This window comes from Solea senegalensis, linkage group LG21, assembly GCF_019176455.1.
Source record: "Solea senegalensis isolate Sse05_10M linkage group LG21, IFAPA_SoseM_1, whole genome shotgun sequence".
In the NCBI taxonomy this organism is placed as follows: domain Eukaryota; kingdom Metazoa; phylum Chordata; class Actinopteri; order Pleuronectiformes; family Soleidae; genus Solea; species Solea senegalensis.
This window is the reverse complement of record NC_058040.1, coordinates 1,036,888-1,061,699: the sequence shown is the minus strand read 5'-3', so window position 1 is coordinate 1,061,699 and position 24,812 is coordinate 1,036,888. Positions and strand designations below refer to the sequence as shown.

At 40.9% G+C, this 24,812-nt stretch overlaps 1 protein-coding gene across 1 annotated transcript; it reads right to left on the bottom strand.

The window, feature by feature from the left end:
* Nucleotides 1-204: 204 nt before the first annotated feature.
* Nucleotides 205-20,691, bottom strand: LOC122758327 (metaxin-1-like). Its single transcript, XM_044012422.1, has 8 exons — nt 20,581-20,691; nt 15,736-15,805; nt 15,061-15,140; nt 5,007-5,099; nt 4,240-4,422; nt 1,060-1,136; nt 785-945; nt 205-515 (listed from the first exon to the last, which is right to left on the bottom strand). The coding sequence occupies exons 1-8, from the start codon at nt 20,659-20,661 to the stop codon at nt 283-285; spliced, it is 978 nt and encodes a 325-aa protein (XP_043868357.1). The 5' UTR covers nt 20,662-20,691; the 3' UTR covers nt 205-282.
* Between the last annotated feature and the right edge of the window lie 4,121 nt (nt 20,692-24,812).

Here is a 24,812-nt window from a genome sequence, read left to right as displayed (position 1 = left end):
ACTCAGAAAATGATTTGCTACGATCTTTGTATGCAGCGACCACAAACTACAGCAAACGTTCATTCATCCATTCATCATCATGCTCCTCCTGTTCATCACTGAGAATATCAAAGTGTTTGTTATTATTTTGGTTTATGTTTTTTTTTGACCAATCAAAAATGATTCACTTTAAAGAAAAAAAACAATCAGGTAATATTTACAAAATGTTTTAATTTATTTTATTATCTTTAAAAGAGAATCATTTTATTTATTACAGAAACATCTTGCTCTTCCTCGTCGTCCTCAGTCTCCGTCGTCCTCGTGGTCATGGGCTCTGATGGGCTGCATGTCCGGAGGCTCCTCTAGCGCCTCCCTCTGGACGTGCTGGATGGACACCATCCCAGTCAAGAGGGCATATCCTAACATGGCGCCCAGAGCCACCAGAGCCGAAAACAACTGCTTCCTGCGTTTGTTTGGGACGTGGTCAAAGTCTCCGCCCCCTTCAGGGTGAGAGGACGTCTTCTGAGGGGCGGTGTCTGAAAAACAAAAGCCACATGGAGTCTGAGAGACTTTGTCCACACGTGTCCTCAGTGAGACATCCTGTTGATGTGAGGTCACACTGACATAATGGATCTCATGGACATCATTAATGTTTAAAGACATTTTAATCTGAAAGGACAACCCTGTTTATGAGTCTCACCTGTGTCTGTGTGTCTCACAGTATCTCAGTGTGTCTCACCTGGACCTGTGTGTGTGTGTCTCACAGTGTCTCACCTGTGTCTGTGTGTCTTACAGTGTGTCTCACCTGGACCTATGTCTCTGGGGAAGTAGAGCAGCAGGATGTTGTTGCAGAAGTTACTCAGGTTGCTCAGTGTCCTCAGATGTTGCTGCAGTTTATTGTTGGACAGTTGGACCTTCAGGATCGGAGCCAGGTGAGCGAAGACATAGGCATCCAGAGAGGACGGCCTGCAGGGACACAAACAAATGCTCATCCACAGTCACAACCTGACACGTGTCAGGCACCACTGACTCCGCCCTGACACCACTGACTCCGCCGTGATGTGACGCAAACCAACTTACGAGTCTCCAAAGAAGAACTTGTTTGATCCGAGTCGTTGAGACAGAAGATTCATGCATTCAACAGCGTCAGCATACAACTGAAAAACAACAACACAACAACAACAGTGTCAGCGTACAACTGAAAAACAACACAACAACAGTGTCAGCGTACAACTGAAAAACAACAACACAACAACAACAGTGTCAGCGTACAACTGAAAAACAACACAACAACAGTGTCAGCGTACAACTGAAAAACAACAACACAACAACAACAGTGTCGGTGTACAGCTGAAAAGAACAACTGAAAAACAACACAACAACGTGTCGGCGTGCAACTAAAAAACAACAACAGTGTCAGCGTGCAACTGAAAAACAACAAAAAACAACAAGCGTCAGCATACAACTGAAAAACAACAACACAACAACAACGGTGTCGCAACTGAAAATCAACACAACAACAGTGTCAGCGTACAACTGAAAAACAACAACAAAACAACAACAGTGTCGGCGTACAACTAAAAAACAACAACAGTGTCAGCGTACAACAGAAAAACAACAAAAAAACAACAGCGTCAGCATACAACTGAAAAACAACAACACAACAACTGTGTCAGCATACAACTGAAAAACAACAAAAACAACAGTGTCAGCATACAACTGAAAGACAACAACAGTGTCGGTGTACAACTAAAAAACAACAACAGTGTCAGCGTACAACTGAAAAACAACAATAAAACAACAGTGTCGGCATGCAACTGAAAACAACACAACAACGGTGTCGGTACAACTGAAAACCAACAACACAACAACAACAGTGTCAGCGTACAACTGAAAAACAACAACAGTGTCAGCGTACAACTGAAAACAACAATGTCGGCGTACAACTGAAAAACAACAACAGTGTCAGCATACAACTGAAAAACAACAGTGTTAGCATACAAGCTGAAAAACAACAACACAACAACGGCATCAGGCGTGCAACTGAAAAACAACAGTGTCAGCATACAACTGTAAAACAACAACAACTGAAAAACAACAATGGCGTCAGTGTACCACTTAAAAACAACAACAGCGTCAGCATACAACTGAAAAACAACAAATAAACAACAGCGTCAGTGTACAACTGAAAAATAACAGTGTGAGCATACAACTGACAAATAACAACAGTATCAGCGTACAACTGAAAAACAACAGCATCAGCGTACCATTGAAAAACAACAACACAACAACAACAGCGTACAACTGAAAAACAACAACACAACAACAACAGTGTCAGTGTACAACTGAAAAACAACAACACAACAACAGTGTCAAGCGTGACAACTGAAGAACAACAACACAACAACAGTGTCAGCGCAGTACAACTGGAAAAACAACAACAGTGTCAAAAACTGAAAACAACAACAGCGTCAGCCTACAACAAAAACAACAACACAACAACAGCAAACTGAAGAACAACAACACAACAACAGTGTCAGCGCAACTGGAAAAACAACAACAGTGTCAGCGGCAACTGAAAACAACAACAGCAACAACGCCAGCAGCTGACAACTGAAAACAACAACACAACAACAGTGTCAGCCTACAAGTGAAAAACAAACAACAGTGTCAGTGTACAACTGAAAACAACAACAACGGTGTCCAGTGCAACTGAAAACAACAACACACAACTGAAAAACAACAGTAAGTCAGCCTACAACTGAAAACAACAACACAACAATAACAGTGTCAGCATACAACTGAAAACAACAACACAACAACATCAGTGTCAGCCGGCCGTAAAAAACAACAACACAACAACGCAGTAACAACAACACAGCTCACAACAACACACAACAACAACAGCGGCGTATTGACAACAACAACAAACACACAACAGTGTCAGCGCAACTGAAAAACAAAAGGCTGCCGAAAACAAGAGTGTCAGTGTGCAACTGAAAACAACAACACAACAACAACAGTGTCAGTGTACAACAAACACAAAACAACGGTGTCGGTATACAACTGAAATACAACAACACAACAGTGTCAGTGTACAACTGAAAACAACAACAAACAGTAAAACAACAACACAACAAACAATAACAGTGCAGCACAACTGAAAACAACAAAACAACGAAAAACAACAACACAACAAATCAGCCAGCATTTGAAAAACAACAACACAACAACAACATCGGTGTCAGCGACAACCGAAAAACAACAACACAAACAACAACAGCGTCAGCGTACCATTGACTCACAACAACACAACAGTGTCCGCCTACAACACAATAACAACAGTGTCAGCGTACAACTGAAAAAACAACAGTGTCAGCGCACAACTGAAAAACAAGAGTGTCAGTGTGCAACTGAAAAACAACAACACAACAACAACAGTGTCAGTGTACAACTGAAAAACAACAACACAACAACAACAGTGTCAGTATACAACTGAAAAACAACAACACAACAACAGTGTCAGCGTGCAACTGGAAAAACAACAGCAGTGTCGAAGCGTGCAGCTGAAAAACAACACAGCGTCAGCCTGTAGAGTGAAAAACAACAACACAACTTAACGGTGTCGGTGTACAACTGAAAACAACAACACAACAACAGTGTCCGCGTACAACTGAAAAACAACAGTGTCAGCGTACAACTGAAAAACAACACAATGTCAGCCTACAAGTGAAAAACAACAACACAACAACACCAGTGTCAGTGTACAACTGAATAACAACAACACAACAACATCAGTGTCAGCATACAACTGAAAAACAACAACACAACAACATCAGTGTCAGCGTACAACTGAAAAACACAACACAACAACAGGTTATTCTTCAGGCTGTGGAGATATTGTGCAGTTGTGTTTGCGTGAGTGTCAGTTCTGTGTTTTCTCTTCCACTGGATTTTTCCTCTCATTAATTCCGTTTCCCAGAATGCTGTGTGTTTTTCCAGCTCAAAGCCACAGAGTGTTTTAACGCTGAGCTGAGGCTGAAACTGGAGCCGTCACTGACTGTGAAAGTGTGTGGAACGACCTCCCGTCCACGTTCCCCGACCTCCGACCTCCTTCCACAGCAGACACTGCCGTCATTTTCCTTCTTCTCTGCACATTTGTTTTCCGACCACTGACAACAGCAGCTTCAGCAGCTTCACATGGAAACTCTGCTGCTGCAGGTGATGATGTCACCACTCACACAGTCACATGACCCTCACCTCCTTCTCCAGCTCCTCCCCCGCCTCCAGGACGTCGTCTCCTCGCAGCAGCCGCAGCTTCTCCAGCTGCTGCCGCTGAATCCGCCCCGGCAGAAAGAAGTTCAGCGGGAACGGCATGTGCTCAGCGTGCCAGCGGCGAATCACGTCCACGTAGTTCTTTGGTTCGATCCAAAACGTGTAGATCTGTGGGAGAGACGAGTCATGTTATAAAGGCTTAAAAAACAGATGAGTCATGTTATAAAGGCTTAAAAAACAGACGAGTCATGTTATAAAGCTTAAAAACAGGCGAGTCGTATTATAAGGCTTAAAAACAGACAAGTCATGTTATAAAGGCTTAAAAACGAACCAGGTCATGTTATAAAGGCTTAGAAACAGACATGTTATAAAGGCTTAAAAACAGGCGAGTCATGTTATAAAGGTTTTAAAAACAGATGAGTCATGTTATAAGGAAGCTTAAAACAGAGAAAGGTCATGTTATAAAAAGCTTAAAACCAGACAGTCATGTTATTATAAAAGCACACAAAAACAGGCAGTCATGTTATAAAGGCTTAAAAACAGACGAGTCATGTTATAAAGGCTTAAAAAACAGACGATTCATGTTATAAAGGCTTAAAAAACAGATGATTCATGTTGTAAAGGCTTAAAAAAACAGATGAGTCATGTTATAAAGGTTTAAAAAACAGACGAGTCATGTTATAAAGGCTTAAAAACAGACGAGTCATGTTGTAAAGGCTTAAAAAAACAGATGAGTCATGCTCTGGTCTCACCAGAGCAGGCGACAGCTTCTCCTCCATCAGAGAAATGAATGCCAGGCTGTCAGCGCCTTCCTTTGCTGACAAATCATAATCTGCGTTGTATTTCTGAAACAAACAAGAGTCATGTGATCAGTGCGATGATGATGATGATGATGATGATGACAGTGTCCTCTGACCACAGGACAGACACACACTGCGTCACATCCAATCCAAATTTATTTATAAAGCACATTTAAAAATAATAGAGTAGAGCTGGGCGATATTTTCGGTTTTAATCGATTTCGATCGAACTACTACATACAAAATAATTATTATATTTATAATTTGCATAATTATAATATTATGCAAATGAATGACATTCTTCACACACACACAAGCACACGCAGTTGTTTTCAGTGTCAGTTAATTAAAAAGATTTGTTCAGTACGTCCTCCATGACCGGAGCACAGACTCTGGACTGAAATACAGCAGCAGTGTGATGCTTAAATATTGAGATTTTAGACATTTCCTGGTAATTGTTGGAGATTAACCCACGTTTTTAGGATAAGTCTTTTTAACTGATTTCCAGTGGGGCAGTGTTCAGCTTGATCCTTGTGTCGGACGTCTCCGGAGCACAGACTCAGTCTGATACAGTCACATACAGCGGCAGTTTATGCAGCACGCTGGTGTCCCTAAGTGTTTTTAACTGATTTACAGTTGGACAGTGTTCAGCTTGATCCTTGTGTCGGACGTCTCTTCCTGTGACGGCACTCTGGCTGTTTTCCGCGCACGCTGCCATGTTGATATTGTCAGAGAACTAGTGGAGGGAGGGGGAGAGGAATGGAGCGGAGGGAACAGGAGCTGAGCGAATGAGCGCAGTAAAAATCTGAAAAATCGATTTTTTTAACATCGTCCAAACAAATAAATCTGATTTGGACTTAAAATCGATTAATCTCCGAGCCCTACAACAGAGTTGACCTGCTGTTGAAGTGCTGTTCAGTTAGACATAAAAACAACATAAGAAAACACTAAGACCAACTTAAAACCAACAGAAACATTAAAATAATAAAAGCGTTAAGACCAATAGGAAAGGAACGATGGATTAAAATAGGCAACTCTCATGCTGAGCCAAAAGCCAAGGAGTAAAAGTGTGTTTTAAGGTTTGATTTAAAAACAGGCAGTGTGGGGGACAGCCCAACATGTGGCGGCAGAGTGTTCCAGAGCTTTGGAGCTGCAACTGAAAAGGTTCTGTCCCCTAAGATTCAGTCTAGACCTCGGGACAGTCAGAAGCAGCTGGTTAGATGATCTGAGTGTCCTGTATAAATGAAGTGGTTTTAAAATCACAGGAAGCCAGTGAAGTGAAGCTAGAACAGGAGAGATGTGCTCATGTTTACGAATACCAGTTAAAAGATGAGCTGCTGCATTCTGAACCAGCTGTAGGCGAGACAGAGAGACGTGGCTAACACCAACGTAGAGCGCATTACAGTCGTCAAGACGTTTGGTGATAAAAGCATGCATAACCGTTTTAAAATCATTACGAGATAAAAAGGACTTAACCTTGGATAAAATACGCAGATGGAAAAAACTTAATTTGACCACTGAGTTTATCTGTTTGTCCATTTTAAAATGCTTATCCATTATTAGCCCTAAATTCTTTACAGATGGTTTGATAAAAGATTCCAGGGGGGAAAGGTCCAAGACGGGGTTGTGTCTGACTCCGTTTGGTCCAAAAAGAATGACTTATGTTTTCATTGAGCATTAGAAAAGCATTAAAGCCATCCAGTCTTTGGTGTCTTTAAGACAAGCAAGCAATGTGAGTTTGGGTCTATCTTTTTAAGGGTAGGTAAAGTTGTGTGTGTGTGTCATCTGCATAAAAATAGAAGGATATTCCATATCTCCTAAGAATAGACCCTAGGGGAAGCATGTATAAAGAAAATAAAATTGGACCAAGTATAGAGCCTTGAGGAACTCCACAAGGGAGAGGGGCTGAGGAGGATGTAAAATCATCCACGCTAACAGAAAAGCTACGATCGGCCAGGTAGGAGCTGAACCATTCAAGAGCGGTACCTTTAAAACCAGCACAGTGCTCCAGGCAAGAAATTAAAATGTTGTGGTCCACTGTGTTGAACGCAGCTGTGAGATCTAAAAGCATAAGAACGGCTGAATCGCCAGAATCAGCAGTTAATAAAAGATCATTAAAAACCTTTAAAAGTGCTGTTTCAGTGCAGTGGAGTGCTTTAAAACCAGATTAGAACACCTCAAGAATAGCATTTGCACTTGAATAAAAACAGCTTTCTCCAAAACTTTACAAAAGGAAGGGGAGTTTGGAAATTGTTCTAAAATTGGAGAGGACTGAGGTGTCTAAGTTGGCTTTTTTTAAAAGAGGCTGCACTACAACATGTTAAAAATGAGATGTATGTCCTTGTATGGTCTCAATATTGTCCACAAAAAACCTCAGAAATTTGTAGGTTGGGAAGAATTAAAGGGGACATACTATGCAAAATCAACTTTTTAACCATTTTAATACTTATATTTGGGACTCTGGAGACCCTACCAGTCGCCAAAGTGTGGAAAAAGAATACTCAGTCATGTTTTCGTGGTCCCCCTTAGTGTAAGTATAGGCCATAAAACACTCCATGTTGAATTCCCTGCACTTATGACGGCAGCATGCGCATTTCACCACGAATGTCACCGCCCACCAGTAAGTTTACTTGGAGAGCTCCAACTTAGCTCCACCTTGTCCCTGCGAGAGTGCAGGCGAGGGAGGAAGAGCGGTATTACGTCAACGCGGAGGGACAAGTGTGCTGTTGGTGGCTGCACAGTGGAGCACAGTGTTTTACAGAGGATTTTATATATGAAGCTAATGTGCCGGATAAAGTCAGCAAACGTGTGTTCGCACCACTTCACATCAGACTGCGACCAGCGGTCGCCGTATTTAGTCAGCGACGTACAAACACACACATTGTTAAGAAAAGGTCACATAGAGGTCATAACTGACCATTCTGACACGTCCTAATTAAACATATTTGTTCAGTACGTCCTCCATGACCGGAGCACAGACTCAGTCTGATACAGTCACATACAGCAGCTGTTTATGCAGCGATCAGCGGTGGATCAGTGGTGCCGTCCCTAAGTGTTTTTTTTTTTTTTAGAACTTAATTTTTATTTATTTTGACAGCACAACATATTCATTCCCCTTTATGTACATTTTATTTAAAGCAGTGCAACAAAACATCTAATAAAACATAAAATCAATTACATAAATCCAAAGTGAGAGAAAGAAAAAAAAAAAAGGGGGAGATAAATTATGGAATAAAATACAATACAAAGAATGGCCATATTGTTAATAACAACTTAAAGGAATTTATAAATAAAATAATAAATACATAAATGAAAGAGAGAAAATCCACTCTAGGTATCAAATTACATGATGTGATGGTGATGTGTAATGTGTATACTTGATCAAGAGTCTAATGCTACAAACTTATTGTATTAGCAGAGCTATGACAGGTTTCCATCGTTTAATAAAAATTGTTTTTTAATGAATATGTGATTTGCTCCATCTGGTAAATGTCCCATATTTTCTGGATCCATACATTGTAAGTAGGAGGATCTGGCTTTAGCCATCTGATGGTTATACATTTTAATGCTGCTGTAAGCAAAATGTTTAAGAGATATTTCACATCCCTTCCTTCTAATCCCTCAGGAATCACTCCCAATAATGTTATTATGGGGGTATGTGGAATATCCCGTTTGAAAACCTCTCTGAGAGCATCAAAAACATCCTTCCAGAATAGGCTCAATTTGGGACACAGCCAGAATAGATGGGTGTGATTAGCATTCTCAGTGCCACAGTTCCTCCAACATGAGCTACCATGTGCTGGTCCCATCTTAGATGTTATTGCTGGTGTTCTGAAGAACCTGGTAACTACTTTCCACTTAAATTCCTTCCATGTGTTCGAGTTTGTAGCAAAGTGTGCTTCAGTACATATCTCCTTCCAAGTGTCAAGTAATATGTTTTTGTTCATCTCCGCCTCCCATCTCAATCTTGTATGTTCAGATGTATGTACATTTGTTAATAAGAATATATTATATAATTTACTAATTATTTTCCTATCTCCATGACTTATTTGTGAAATGAGAAACTTTTCTATAGGGGTAGGTCTTATAAGTTTTCCCCAATCTTTGTGTGTCATCAGAAAAGATCTCAGCTGCAAATATCTGAAGAAATCTGTCCTGGGGAGATCAAATTCATTTTTCAACTGTTCGAAGGTTTTCAAATTGTCACCCTTGACTAGCTGGTGCAGATAGTTGAGGCCATGATCTGACCACTTCCTAAAACCAGAATCTAAATTATTAGGAGTGAAGGTCTTCATAAGTCCAATATTTGTTAATGATGAAAGTACCTTTGGCACCCCGAAAGCTGACTGTATTTTATTCCAGATTTTTAAAGTGGTTTTGGTGCAGCCCAGAAATAATATCTTAAGTTTGAGACCTCCATCTGATTTCGGTGACTGTAGAGTTTTAAGTCTAATTCTGGGGCGTTTTTTTGCCATATAAATTTTGATATCATTTTGTCAAGATCATCAAGGGTTCTTTTAGGAATTTCCACTGGTAGCATCTGAAATAAATACAATAGCATAGGCAAGACGTTCATACGGATACTTTCCACACGCCCCAATAGGGAGAGCGGAAGTGAGGACCAGCGTTCTAAGTCATTGCTAATGTGCCAAATTATTTTATTGTAATTCACATCATACAGATTGTGTAGGGATTGGGGTATATGCATACCAAGGTATTTAATGCCTTCTTTAGGCCACTTAAATCCACTTTGTAACTTAACATTTACTGAAACCAGACTATTCACATCCATAGCCTCTGTTTTGTCCACATTAACTTTATATCCAGAGTAATACCCATACCTGGAAATGAGCTCCTTAGGATATGGTATAGTGGATGTGGGTTCTCTTAGATACAACAAGACATCATCTGCATAAAGTGATATTTTGTGTTCCTCTCCATTTATTATAATTCCTTTTATGTTATTATCATCTCTAACGAGCTGGGCTAGTGGCTCAATGCTAATAGCAAATAGCAAGGGTGATAAAGAGCAGCCTTGTCAGCATCCTCGTTGTAGTGTGAATCTCTCTGATCTGTATCCATTAACCCTAACAGCTGCTTGTGGGGATGAATAAAGTGTTTGTATCCAATCTATAAAATTGGGGCCGAATTTGAATCGTTTAAGTGTTTGAAATGGATATTGCCAAGACCCACGATCAAATGCCTTTTGCGCATCTAAGGATATGATCACTGACTCTAATTTCTTATCCTTCTGATGGGACATTATGTTTAGTAAACGTCTTATATTATCGCCATAATATCTTCCGGAGATGAACCCCGTTTGATCAGGGTGTATGATTTGAGTAATTATCTTGTTAACCCGTCTGGCTAAGATTGCTGTTAGTGTACGCACATCTGCATTTAGCAGAGATATTGGCCTATAAGACTGACAATCGGTGGGGTCTTTACCCTCTTTGTGAATTACGACTATGGTTGCCTCATTCCAAGATGGTGCCATAGTTTTGGACTCTAGGGCATGACTGTATGCTTTTAATAACAGGGGTGCCAGCAGGTCTTTAAAGGTTTTATAAAATTCATTTACAAATCCGTCCGGACCTGGACTTTTGCTATTCTTAAGTGTCGAAATCACCTGTTTTATCTCCAATTCCTGTATTGGCTGATCTAGTTCCTCAGCTGTTGAGTGTGTTAATTCAGTTAATTTTATATGTATTAGGTACTCCCATAGTTTTGCATCGTCATCGCATGTATCTGTCTTCTTATATAATGACTTGTAGAATTCTGCAAATGCCCCTGCTATTTCGTTCAGTTTAGTGGCCATATTTGCTTGTGATTTTATCCTATATACGACATTTGAAGATTGCTGCTTTCTCAATCTAAAAGCTAATATTTTACTTGCCCTGTTTCCATATTCATAATATTTTTGACTTGTAAATCTTAAGCATCCCTCAATCTTTTCTGATAGAGGCTATTAAGTTGTCTGTGAGTTGCATTTAGGTCGTTAGTGACACTAGTTGTTGCAGATTGTTTATGTTTATCCTCTAACTTTTTTATTTCATCTTCCAATTCTCGCTGTCTTGCCTCCCTCTCTCTTTTCCTCGCAGATGTGAACGAAATGATACGGCCCCTGATGCTTTGGCACAATCCCATAATATTAGGGGGATGGTTTCTGGTGAGGCATTGGTGTCTAGATATATCTTGAATTCTTCTGAAATAAAGGAAATAAATTCTTTATCATTAAGGAGAGAAGTGTTGAGCCTTCATTGTTTAGTTGTTGGTCTGTGTCCTATATCCCATTTCAATAAAACAGGTGCATGGTCAGAAATAGTAATAGGCAATATCTCGATGTCTGTTATCCTATGCAAATCTGCTCTTGGGGTGAAAAAATAGTCTATCCTAGAATAAGATGCATGTCTGTTTGAATAGAAGGTGAAGTCCCTACCTCTACGAAAACTTACTTCTCCATATATCGACCAGACCTGCTTCTGTAATTTAAAATGTAAGCATTTTACTCATTCTGGGCAGGGGAGCTTTAGAAGGCGGTTGCCGATCCATTAGCTGAGACATTACACAATTAAAATCCCCTCCCAGTAGCAGTAAACCAGTGCTATACTTTAATATTATGTTAAACAATGTTTTAATAAATCCGGGCTCATCTTCATTGGGTGCATACACATATTAAGGTTTTTGTAAAATTTATTTGTCTGTGTATAAGGATGGAAACTCCGTTCCTCCTCCCTGAGCGATGAGAAGAATAATATACTTTATCTGCCCATGAATTTAACTTCTCGTGTTCCACGTCTGACAGGTGCGTTTCTTGTAGAAATGCTATTTGGCAGTTCAATTGTCTTAGCTGGTTTAATATTTTCTTTTTCTTAATTGGACCATGAAGACCCCTCACATTATAGCTTATGATTTTTAATTTATCTATCACAAAATTTTAATTTTTGCTTCGATTCTGAGGAACGGGAGGCAGCAGTGAACATAATGTATGCCATGTCCCAATTTTATAAGACATGGCTTATGGAGTGTGATCGAATAATACAACCAAAAGGAGTGGACAAAACAAAGGCAGATGCTGCAGCTGCGTAAGGCTTTTTTGACTTCAACAAGTAAGATAGTGCTGTAAATGAATAGAGGGAATGACTTTGTTATTATATATAACTCAGGGACCCTGGGGAACAAAGGGACCAGAACAAACTCCTTGTCCTCGTCCCGGTGTGATTCGAAGTCTGGCTGGATAGAATAAGCCGTAGCGGATCTCCTTCCGACCTCGGAGTGCTTTCCGTACATCCGTGAATGCAGCTCGAGCTTTGGCAACACTGGCGGTGTAGTCGGGAAATATGGCAATGCGGTGACCATTATAAGACAGTGCAGCACCGTCCCGGGCTTTTCGTAGGATCTCCACGACGTCTCCATCGTAGTGTAATTTAGCAATTATCACCCGTGACTTCTCTCGGTCTCCTTGATTCCTGGTAGCCGGTGTGCGGTGTGAGCGGTCCACCTTTATATCCCGGTCCAGCTGTAGGACTTCTCTGATGATTTTCGCGACCGCTTTTGGGGAGCTGGAGTTCGGTTGCTCTTCTAAACCTGCAATGCTGATGTTGCCCCGTCTCATTCTTCCCTCTATGTCCTCACATCGATCTTTGAGAGTTGCCACCTGGTTTTTAAGGCTGGATACCGTGGTTTGCAGCGAAGTCACTTCGTCAGAACATGTTGATAATCCACCCTTCATATCATGTATGTCTGTTTTGATGTGGTCGACTTCTGCCCGCATTGCTTTCATATTGTTGGCGACTTCAGACCTCATTCCTTGTAATTCCGATTTAAGTGCGTTAAAGTCATCCGACAGCGCACTGTTTAGTTCGTTCCTTATGATTTTAGAAATCTCTCCCCTCAAGGAGGATAAGACCTCTTTTTTAATATCTTCGGCATCCATGGTGGAGTATCCAGGCCGGGTAGGCGAGGGTTGATTTGGCACAAGTGGTGGATGCTGTCTCGTGGTTCTAGTAGCCCGTTGGCTGTTAGCATTAGCTTGGCCGTCAAACTTGTATTGTTGAAGCTTTTCCGCCATTCAAATCTACGCTCTGCGTGCAGTTCGGCTGTTTGCCTCCCTATGTTGTCTTTCGTAAACGTTTGGGCTGAGTTTCATGTATTTTTTAGCTGTTTTTGGACAAAATATTGTTAATTCTGCAGGAGCCCTGAAAAATGCTTCTTACGCCATGTCCTGCTCACGAGCGCCCCCGTCCCTAAGTGTTTTTAACTGATTTACAGTTGGACAGTGTTCGGCTCCATCCTTATGTAGGACGTCTCTTCCTGTGACGCCACTCTCTTTCATTTTGAAATGACTTTGATTCTCATTTAATTTTGCAGGTTAACGTTAGGTTCTCACAAAGCTCAGGGTTTCGCCCTCAGTCAATGACAAAGCGCCTTTTAGTCACGTGTTTCCCTTGTGGAGCGAACGTGGTAGTTCGGAAAGTCTGCAGCATCGTTGAACTAGACTAGTGCGACAGGACTAAAAATGGATGATAAGAACCCAGTTACCCGTGATGAGAATCAGCCAACCATGTCTCAAACCTAACTCGTTCTGAAAAAAGGCTCGCATTCGGTAATGTGGAAGTATTTCGGGTTCAAGCAGAACGACGAGGGTCAGTCTAATGTGATTTGCAAGGCATGCTTTGCCGTCGTTCAGCACCTCAAATGTCACCACAAATATGATGTGTGCAATAAACTTTACACTTAGTGAGGGAAAAAAAACGTGCCAGAGAATCATGATATCATTTTTTTCCACGAATCGTGCAGGCCTACTTTGCAGGTGGAGTAAAATAGTGAGGTCAGCTCACTGTGAGGAGACTTGGAGTGAGTCCCAGAAACAGTATTAAAACCGGCAGAAAACGTTACAGCAGTAAAAGTGTTAATAGCACGACGTTTACGAACAGGAGCAAATGGTGTGGATATTAGACAGGGGAGGCATGTGATCAGAGAACACAGCATCGCACACTTCCATGTTAAAAACAGGTCAACCAAATGAGTCAATACGATCAAGAAACTCTTCAGCCAGTGGTTCAGTGGGACAACAGACATGTATATTAAAATCACATGATCACGTCTTTATCTCACCGTTAGACAGACGTTTGTAAAGCACTCACTCTCCCAAATCAAACCTCATAGAGAAAATCAGTGATTTTAGCTGCTGGTCCTCTGCTGCCTCGTGTGGTCACTTTGTGTCACTTAATGTTGAAATGATGGATTTCAAACACTGAAGTGACAAAATCAGACTTTAGTACTTAGTGATGGAGGCAGCAGTGTGTGTGTGATGTTCTCTATGAGGTTTGGTGTGGGAGAGTGAGTGCTTTCTGAAGTCACTCAAACAATAACATCAATATTTATGTTACATTTTTAATTTGAAAATGTATTAAATGGAAAGTTTCACTTCCTGTCACATGGTGGACTCGTGTTCTGATAAATAAATAAATAAATACACCATTAAATAATTAATTAAACGTGTCATTAATTGGTCCGAGTTGCAGTGCATCTTTCATTTATTTGCTTGCTTAGCTTAAGCCTCATCATGAATAAAATGAACATACAACAAATTTAATAAATGCATATATATTATTTTCTCATTTTAAACATTTAACTGCATTTATTAATTTATTTTTATAAAAATATACAGTACCATGTGGAAAATAGATATACATATACTGTATATAGACTGCTGGGGTTGCTGTGCCAATCTCAGCTGACACTCAAATAAATAAAACATTAATAAAATCCAAACTTTCAAATTGTCAGGTCAAAACATTTACATTAAAAACAAAATAACGCGTCAACAACAAATCTATCCATCACACTAGATCAGCGTTAGCTCCGCCCACTGACTGTGATGGCCGAGTTTGACGGATAAAATAAATGAATGATGCACTGCAACACATGACCATGAAATAATTAATTAAATAGTGAAATAATTATACATGTTTTTTTGCATAAAATGAATTAGTATTTTTACCTGTTTTCTGAGGTGGATGATGATGTCAGAAGGTCTGGACAGAGTCGAGTTCTGATTGGTCCTCAGGGCAGGAAGTGAACCTGTGACAGCAGACAGACATGGAGTGTGTGTGCGCGTGTGTGTGTTTTAGAGTGGACATGTGAGTGTGTGTGTGTGGAAGTGTGAGTGTGTGTGTGGATGTGTGACAGCAGACAGACATGGAGTGCGTCACGTGTGTGTGTGTGTGTATATGTGTGTGAGTGGACATGTGAGTGTGTGTGTGTGGACAAGTGATAGCAGACAGACATGGTGTGTGTGCGTGTGTGTGTGTGTATATGTGTGTGAGTGGACATGTGAGTGTGTGTGTGGACATGTGTGGTGTGTGTGTGTGAGTGGATATGTGTGTGTGTGTGTGTGTGAGTGGACATGTAGTGTATGTGTGTGTGAGTGGACATGTGGGTGTGTGTGGACGTGTGAGTGTGTGTGTGGACGTGTGGAGTGTGTGTGTGGGCGTGTGAGTGTGTGTGTGTGTGTAGTGGACATGTGAGTGTGTGTGTGGACATGTGTGTGTGAGAGTGGATATGTGTGTGTGTGTGGACATGTGTATGTGCGTGAGAGTGGACATGTGGGTGTGTGTGTGGACGTGTGAGTGTGTGTGTGGACGTGTGAGTGTGTGTGGACTTGTGAGTGTCTCACCACTGGGACTCTTCCATGGGTTGGATGTCTTCCTCAGTTTGAGAGGAGCTCCTGAGAACTGAGCGTATGCCTGAGGACAAAAGACACACATCGTCACATGACTAGCACGTCCATCATCACATGGTACTGTCTTCAGGATGAAGACAAAGCTGCTGCTCCACCTTCGTCTTCTTCGCCTGAGACACTGAACAAACCACATGTTTTTAACTTCATCGTGGCTGAGACACCTTCACCTGAAGCCATGCCCCCTCATGTCCTACAGACACACTGTCAACTCAAGTGCGAGACAAGCAGAGACACCAAGAGACACAGAGACACAAAGAGACACAGAAGGACACAGAGAGGTGTGAGTTTTCAGCCGAGTCATTGATTCTGTGTTGTGATCAGTAAATTATTATTATTGTTCAATTCAATTCAATTCAATTCAATTTTATTTGTTTGGCGCCAAATCCTAACATACATGATCTCATGTCTCTGTACATAGACAACATCAAGGAGAGCAGAGAAACACAACAGTTCACACAATGAGCAAACACTAGGCATCAGTGGAGAGAAAAAACTCCCTCTTAACAGAAGAAGAAATCTCTGACAGAACCAGACTCAGAGATGTGCGGTCATCTGCCTCGACCGGTTGGGGTGAAAGGAAAATGGGGGACAGCGGAGAGGTGGAGGACAGATAGGGGGGAGAGAAAGGACAAGAGGGAGATGAGGTAGAGACAGAAGAGAGAGAGACTAGGAGCAGATACACAACAACTGTATCAAGTCACAAGTTTATACAGTCAATGATATCGACTTTTTAATTATAACATAATAATAATGGTGATGATATGGATAGCCTCGAAAACTGGATCTGGATCCTGCAACCTGCAAGATAAGAATACACAGAGAGAGAGAGGGAAGGAAGGAAGGACACAAACTAGGGAGAGAAAGAGACAAGGTTAATGACATATAAAAAGTCATAATCATACCCTGAGTGTGAGAGAGTGAATGTGCGTGCACCACAGGAAAATCCCCCAGCAGTTTAGTTCTATAGCAGCATAACTAACTATAAGCTTTATCAAAAAGGAAAGTTTTAAGTCTAACTTTAAATACAGAGAGAGGCTCCGCCTCCCAAACTATCATTGGAAGCTGGTTCCACAGGAGAGGAGGAGCCTGGTAACTGAAGGCTCTGCCTCCCATTCTGCTCTTACAGACTCACACGGAACCACAGGTAAACCTGTATTTTGTGACCTAAGTGGTCTATTAGGGTGATAAGGTAAGACTAGGTCTTTCAGGTATGAAGGGGCGTGACCATTAAGTGCTTTGTACGTGAGGAGGAGGATTTTAAATTGAATTCTAAACTGTGGGTGGAGCCAGTGTAGAAAAGCTAACACTGGAGTTATATGGTCTCCCTTTCTAGTTCCTTTTGCATTTTGAATGAACTGAAGGGTTCTAACAGACTTGTTAGAACATCCTGATAATAAGGAGTTACAGTAATCTAATCTAGATTAACAAAAGCATGAACTAGTTTTTCAGCATCCTGTAAAGACAGACTGTTTCTAATTTTCTGGAAATGAGTTTTATGTGTGAATCAAATGACATTTCCTGGTCAAAAGTAACTCCAAGGTTCCTCACAGTGGAACTGGAAGCCAGGGTGATGTCATCTAAAGTGACAATGTGATCAGAAAGTTTTTCTCTGAGGTGTTTAGGGCCGAGTATAAAAGTTTAAAAGTAGAAAGTTACAGGTCATCCAGGACTTAATGTCTCTGAGACATTCCTGGAGTTGAACAACCTGATTTATTTCATCCGGCCTCATTGATAAATATAGCTGTGTGTCATCTGCATAACAATGAAAGTGTATGTTATGCTTCCTAATAATGTTCCCTAGAGGAAGCATATATAAGGTAAAAAGTATAGGCCCAAGCACTGAGCCTTGTTTGTAGTGAGGCTTTATCATTAACATGAACAAACTGGAATCTATCAGATAAGTATGATTTAAACCAGCAGAGGGCAGCACCTGTGATACCAAGAGTCTGCTCCAATCTCTGCAGTAGAATATCATGATCAATGGTGTCAAATGCAGCACTAAGATCTAACAGGACAAGTAAAGAAACTAGACCATTATCTGAGTTACTAACTTTAACTAGTGCTGTTTCTGTGCTATGGTTTAATCTAAAACCTGACTGAAAATCTTCAAACAGGCCATTAATGCGCAAATATTCACATCATTGATTAGCAACTGCCTTTTCTAAGATTTTAGAAACAAAGGGAAGATAGAGTTGTTAATTAAAGGAAACACATCTTTAAACAGTTTGGTGGGGATAGGATCTAACTGACAGGTTGATGGCTTAGATGATGAAACTAATGATGTTAACTCAGGGAGATCTATAGGGGAGAAACTGTCTAACTGTGCACCTGGTGCATCTAAAGCTCTTGTGCTAGAAGATGAGTCAGTCCCAATATGAGGGAGGAGATGATCCATTTTTTCTCTAATTGATGTTATTTTATTCACAAAGACGTTGATAAAGTCATCACTGCTCATTGTTAAAGTAATAGATGGTTCAGTGGAGCTGTGGCTCTGTGTCAGCCTGGCTACAGTGCTGAAAAGAAATCTATGATTATTCTTATTTTCTTCAATTAGAGAAGAATAATAGGCAACTCTAGCTTTGTGTAGGGCTTTTTTGTAAGCTACAAAACCATCTTTCCAGGCTATATGAAGTTCCTCTAGGTTACTGGAACGCCATTTTCTTTCTAATCTACGTAACGTCTGTTTAAGAGCACGAGTATTGGAGTTAAACCATGGTGCTCGTCTCATCTGATTCACCACTTTCTTTTTCAGAGGGGCAACACGATCTAATGTAGTACGCAGTGAGGCTGCTGTACTATCAACAAGGTTATCTATATTGTTGTTGTTGTTATCATACACCAAGTCAATAAAGTTTCACAGTCATGTGTCACCATCTGGTGGACACATGAGTGACAGCAGCCATCATGATCATAATATTATAGTGAAGACAGACGTGATCATGTGATCACTGTGAGACAAACACTCACTCTCCCACACTAAAGTCCATGATTTACAAAGTGAATGTGCTGAGTCACTGTTCCTCAGGTGAGTCACTGCACCCTCCTCCATTCGCAAACCCTAAATGTTTGTTCAATGTCCGACTCATCGCTCTTAACCACCGCGGTCCATCAACAAATGATCGTTTAAATGCTAATATATACATTAAAACAATGAATAAATAACATTAAAATGGAACTTTACAGGTGTTTGCTCTTCATTGTAAAGTAATAACAGATCATGTGACATAATGACACGTTATAGATCATGTGACATGACGACACATATCATGTGACATAATGACACGTTATAGATCATGTGACACATTATAGATCATGTGACACATTATAGATCATGTGACATCATGGTTATAGATCATGTGACATGTGACACATGATCATATGACGATGCATATCATGTGACATGACACATTATAGATCATGTGACATGGTGACATGACATTGTGACATGACATCATGTGACATCATGTGACATGACACATGCTATAGATCATGTGACATGACACGTTATAGATCATGTGACGCGACGTTATAGCTCATCATGTGACATGGCGACACATTATAGATCATGTGACATGGTATGACGCATCATGTGACATGGTGACATATTGATCATGTGACATGTGACATGACGACACGATCATGACGACATTAGATCATGTGACATGACGACACATATCATGTGACGTTAAACGTTATAGATCATGTGACATAGCGACATGTTATAGATCATGTGACATGACGTTATAGCTCATCGACGTTATAGAGCATGTGACATGGCGACAATAGATCATGTGACAGGGCGCATCATGTAACATAAGGACACATTATAGATCATGTGACATGGCGACAAGTTATAGATCACATATTATAGATCATGTGACATGACACATAAATGCGTGACATATAGATCATATGACATAGTTATAGATCATGACATGACAACACATTATAGATCATGTGACATTGACGTTATTCATGACATGGCGACGTTATAGATGATGTGACATGACAGTTATAGAGCATGTGACATGACATTATAGATCGTTGTGGACACATTATAGATCGTGACATGGCGACGCGCTATATAACATAATCATGTGACACATAGATCATGTGACATAATCACATGTTCATGTGATTTATAGATCATGTGACGTTTATGTATATGATGACATATATCATGTGACAATAGATCAATGATGCGTTATAGCTCATGTGACATGACGACACGTTATAGAGCATGTGACATGACGACACATTATAGATCATGTGACAGGACGACACATCATGTGACATAAGGACACATTATAGATCATGTGACATGTCGACATGTTATAGATCATGTGACACATGTTTGTACACATTAGTTTTTATTGGTTTAAATTAAAATGAAGATGATGAAAACAATAACGATGCAACCACTGCGTCCATCCTGTTAAACTGGGTGGGACATGGGCGTGTCCTCTTCCAGGTGACTTGAATCATAGAACTACACTGCCCAATCAGGATACGCCTATTTTCATTCTATTTTAATGTTTCACATACTTATTTATTCATTGTTTTAATGTAAATATGAGCATTTAAACACTCATTTTTTGATGGACAGCGGAAGTCTAGAGCGCCGCGATATCCGGAATATCCAACCTGAAACTAACTTCACCTGTCTCTTTGAACGCGGCTGAATGAACACATGACTCTCAGACTCTGACTGTGCATGTCAATATATGACACCGACAAACTGCCGGTAAACCGACCCAGTTCAATGCGGTTCAGACTCACCAGAACCACCAGACAGTCTCTGTTGACGGACGGTAAACCCCAGTCTCCTTCCCAGCAAAACAATTCGTCCGGCGCCGCCATCTTTACTCCGGAAAATGACCTTTCATCGCGGAGGAGAAACATGCGTCATTTCCGTTCTGTCGTGTTTTTTTTATTTTTTTTATTTTTAATAAAATCTTTATTGAACCTTTATAATACAACATAATAACAACACGCAAACAGAGTGATTAATACATACAGACACATTAGTTAAGAGCAGAGCCAGAGGGAGATTCAAATAAACACATTAAAAATAGTTTTAGCAGCTTTGTTATTCTTTGAATCATAGATGGTTTTGATGTACTGTTCTGTTTCCTTACCAAAAGCAATGAAAGGAGGTTTAGACTTACTAAATTTGGTTTTGTGAATTTGATATTTCCCTAGAATGATCAACAAATGAATTAGGTATAATTATTTCTGCTTTTCATTTTTGTTGTCATGGAAACCAAACAGTACATCTTTCCACAACAAAGAAAAATCAGAGACAAGGTTATCAGTAATGTATCGGGAAAGATCTTTCAAAAAGTGTTGTTGTTGGGACATTGGCAGAACAGGTGCACCATTGTTTCTGGACATATTGTGAAAGAATTCCAAAGTGTGAAGGAATTCAGAATAATTCAACAAGATACTAGAATTATGTTCTTATCGAACCAGGTTTTATAAAATAAAGATTTGTTTTTCAACTTAATGAGCCAATTATTCCAGATGAAGCACCTATGTGGGGAAAAATTATGTTTGGAAATTAACGACCACGCTAAGAGCATTTGTTTGTGGAATTTAGACAAAATTAAGGGAAGTTTTTCTATTTTATAATCACACTAAAGTAAATATTCTAGTCCTCCAACCTTAGAGAAAATATAGTTGGGTATAAAATTCCATGTAGATGTGGGATTTCTGAGAGAATGTTTTATCCGATTTATTTTAAAAGTATTATTAAGGGTTATACAATCAAGAAAGTTAAGACCACCGTGTTCAAAGGTGATTTTTTCACATAATGCGTCTTGTTTTACCAAACACAATTGAAGAGTAATTTCTCAATAGTTTGAAATATGAAGTTATGTTCTACTGTGTCAAAGGCTTTATTATAAAAGTCCATGAAACTATCATCAGGACATAAATAAGAATAATCAGTTATGTCAAAGACAAGTCAAATAGAGATGATAGAGTCTAAAACACATTTTAATCGTTTTGCAATTATTGAGATAAAAATGTTGTAATCAGTGTTTAGTAATTATCAATAAATAGTTTTATTTATTTTAAAAAATGTAAGATTTTTGGATGAAATAATACCTAAATTCCTCAAATAATGCCCAGTTTTGCTGGCAAAAGCATCCTCTGACTTTGCTTTGTTGAATATCACAATGAAGTCATTAATGACACTCACATACATTATGGGATATAAAGTGTTGTGAAAATTGGATTAACAGTTTCCTAAATGATCAGTTTACCTGGAGTCAAACTCAGTTCCACATGTGTCCATGTCTTTGTCTTTGTCCAGGGAGATGGAGAGTATAGCTGCAGGGACATAAATCAATGATTAAGATTTCAGATTGTGTTGGACAGTAACCATGTGTTAAAAGGAAACATATGCAGTCATATAAAACATGTCTGATATCTCACCTCTGTATGATTAAAGCCACAGGATCTGCAGACTTCTGATCTGTCTGTGGACTTTCAACCACTCCAGACAAGAAGTGCATCACCTGGTCCACTTGGTCATCATCTTCAAAAATAATGAAGACCCTGTCCTTCTTGGCCCAGGGAGACAAAATGTTGCCTCTGATGATTTTCTATTATAGGTGTTTAGTTTGATTATTCATATATAAATACACAAACACCACACACAATCCCATGGTCACTCACCATAAGGTATTGCAGGATGCCTTCATCCCGAGTAATGACATGAATTAACAGACAACTTGACTCACATGGTTGCTGTTTGTCTAGTTGTGCTTTTCCTAAAATAAATGATACAATGCATAAATATGTAACAGTGAATACATGTGATGAAGAATGGACACACACATAAGCCTGACTGAGAGAGTAAGGATCTGTGTGGTTGATGATGTGTGAAAGAAATGCTTTGTGAGGAAATCTTACTATAGGGATGGTTTTCAGTGTCCTCTGACACCTGTAGACCATAATTACAATCACAATTGTTCCAGCATGTCTCAAATGTCAACAACTTCCAAAACAGATCCATGTTGGATTCAGAATGACACAGTACCATAGTAAACATACTGCATGTGTCAATAAGCAACAATCCATGTAGTATCACATCCATGTGATGCTGGAGAGATGCCATCCATGATGCTGGAGTCATCATGGACACTGGTGTCATCATGGATGCTGGAGTCATCATGGACGCTGGTGTCATCATGGACGCTGTAGTCATCATGGACGCTGGAGTCATCATGGACGCTGGTGTCCATTCATGGATGCTGGAGTCAGTCATGGACATGGATGCTGGTGTCATGGTGTCGCATGGATGCTGGTGTCATGGTGTCGTCATGGATGCTGGTGTCATGGTGTCGTCATGGATGCTGGTGTCATGATGTCGTCATGGATGCTGTGTCATGGTGTCATGGATGCTCTGGTGTCACAGCCATGGATGCTATGTCACATGGATGCTGGTGTCATCATGGATGCTGGAGTCATCATGGAGTCATGCTGGTGTCATGGTGTCGTCATGGATGCTGGAGTCATGGTGTCGTCATGGATGCTGGAGTCATGGTGTCGTCGTGGATGCTGGTGTCATGGTGTCGTCATGGATGCTGGAGTCATGGTGTCGTCATGTGTCATGGTGTCATCATGGATGCTGGAGTCATGCTGGTGTCATCATTGAGTCATCATGGATGAGTCATCATCATGGATGCTGGAGTCACAGTCATGGTGTCATGGATGCTGGAGTCACCATGGATGCTGGAGTCATGATCATGGATGCTGGTGTCATGGTGTCATGGATGCTGGTCATGGTGTCGCTGGATCATGGGATGGAGTCATGGTGTCATGGATGCTGGAGTCATGGTGTCATGGATGCTGTCAGGATGCTGGAGTCATCATGGAAGTCCCATGGATGCTGGTGTCATGGTGTCATGGATGCTGGAGTCATGGTGTCATGGATGCTGGTGTCATCATGGATGCTGGAGTCATGGTGTCTTCATGGATGCTGGTGTCATGTCATGGATGTGTCATGGTGTCATGGATGCTGGTGTCATGGTGTCAGTCATGGTATCATGGATGCTGGTGTCATCATGGATGCTGGAGTCATGGTGTGGATGCTGGTGTCATGGTGTCATGGATGCTGTCATGGTGTGGATGGTGTGTCATGGATGCTGGTGTCGTCATGGATGCTGGTGTCATGGTGTCGCCATGGATGCTGGAGTCATGGATGCTGTGGTGTCGCCATGGATGCTGATGTCATGGTGTCATGGATGCTGGTGTCATCATGGATGCTGTCATGGATGCCATCATGTGTCATGGTGTGCTGGAGTCATGGTGTATGGATGCTGGAGTCATGGTGTGGATGCTGGTGTCATGGTGTCGTCATGGATGCTGGAGTCATGGTGTCATGGGTGCTGGTGTCATGGTGTCATCATGGATGCTGGAGTCATCGTGGATGTCATCATGGGCTGGAGTCATCATGGATGCTGGAGTCATCAATCATGGATGCTGTCATGGTGTCATCATGGATGCTGGAGTCAGTCATGGATGCTGGAGTCATGGTGTCATGGATGCTGGAGTCATGGTCGTCATGGATGCTGGTGTCATGGTGTCATGGATGCTGGAGTCATGGTGTCATGGATGCGTCATGGATGCTGGAGTCATGGTGTGTCATGGATGCTGTCATGGATGCTGAGTCATGGTGTCATGGAAGTCATGGATGCGTCATGGATGCTGGTGTCGTCATGGATGGTGTCGTCATGGATGCTGGATCATGTCATGGTGTCATGGATGTCATGGTGTCGCCATGGATGCTGTCATGGTGTCATGGATGATCATGGATGCTGTCATGGAATCATGGATGCTGGAGTCATGGAATCATGGTCATGGTGTCATGGATGCTGGAGTCAGTCATGGATGGAGTCATGGTGTCATGGATGCTGGAGTCATGGTGTCATGGATGCTGGTGTCATGGTGTCATGGATGAGTCTGGTGTGTCATGGATGCTGGTGTCAGTCATGGATGCTGGT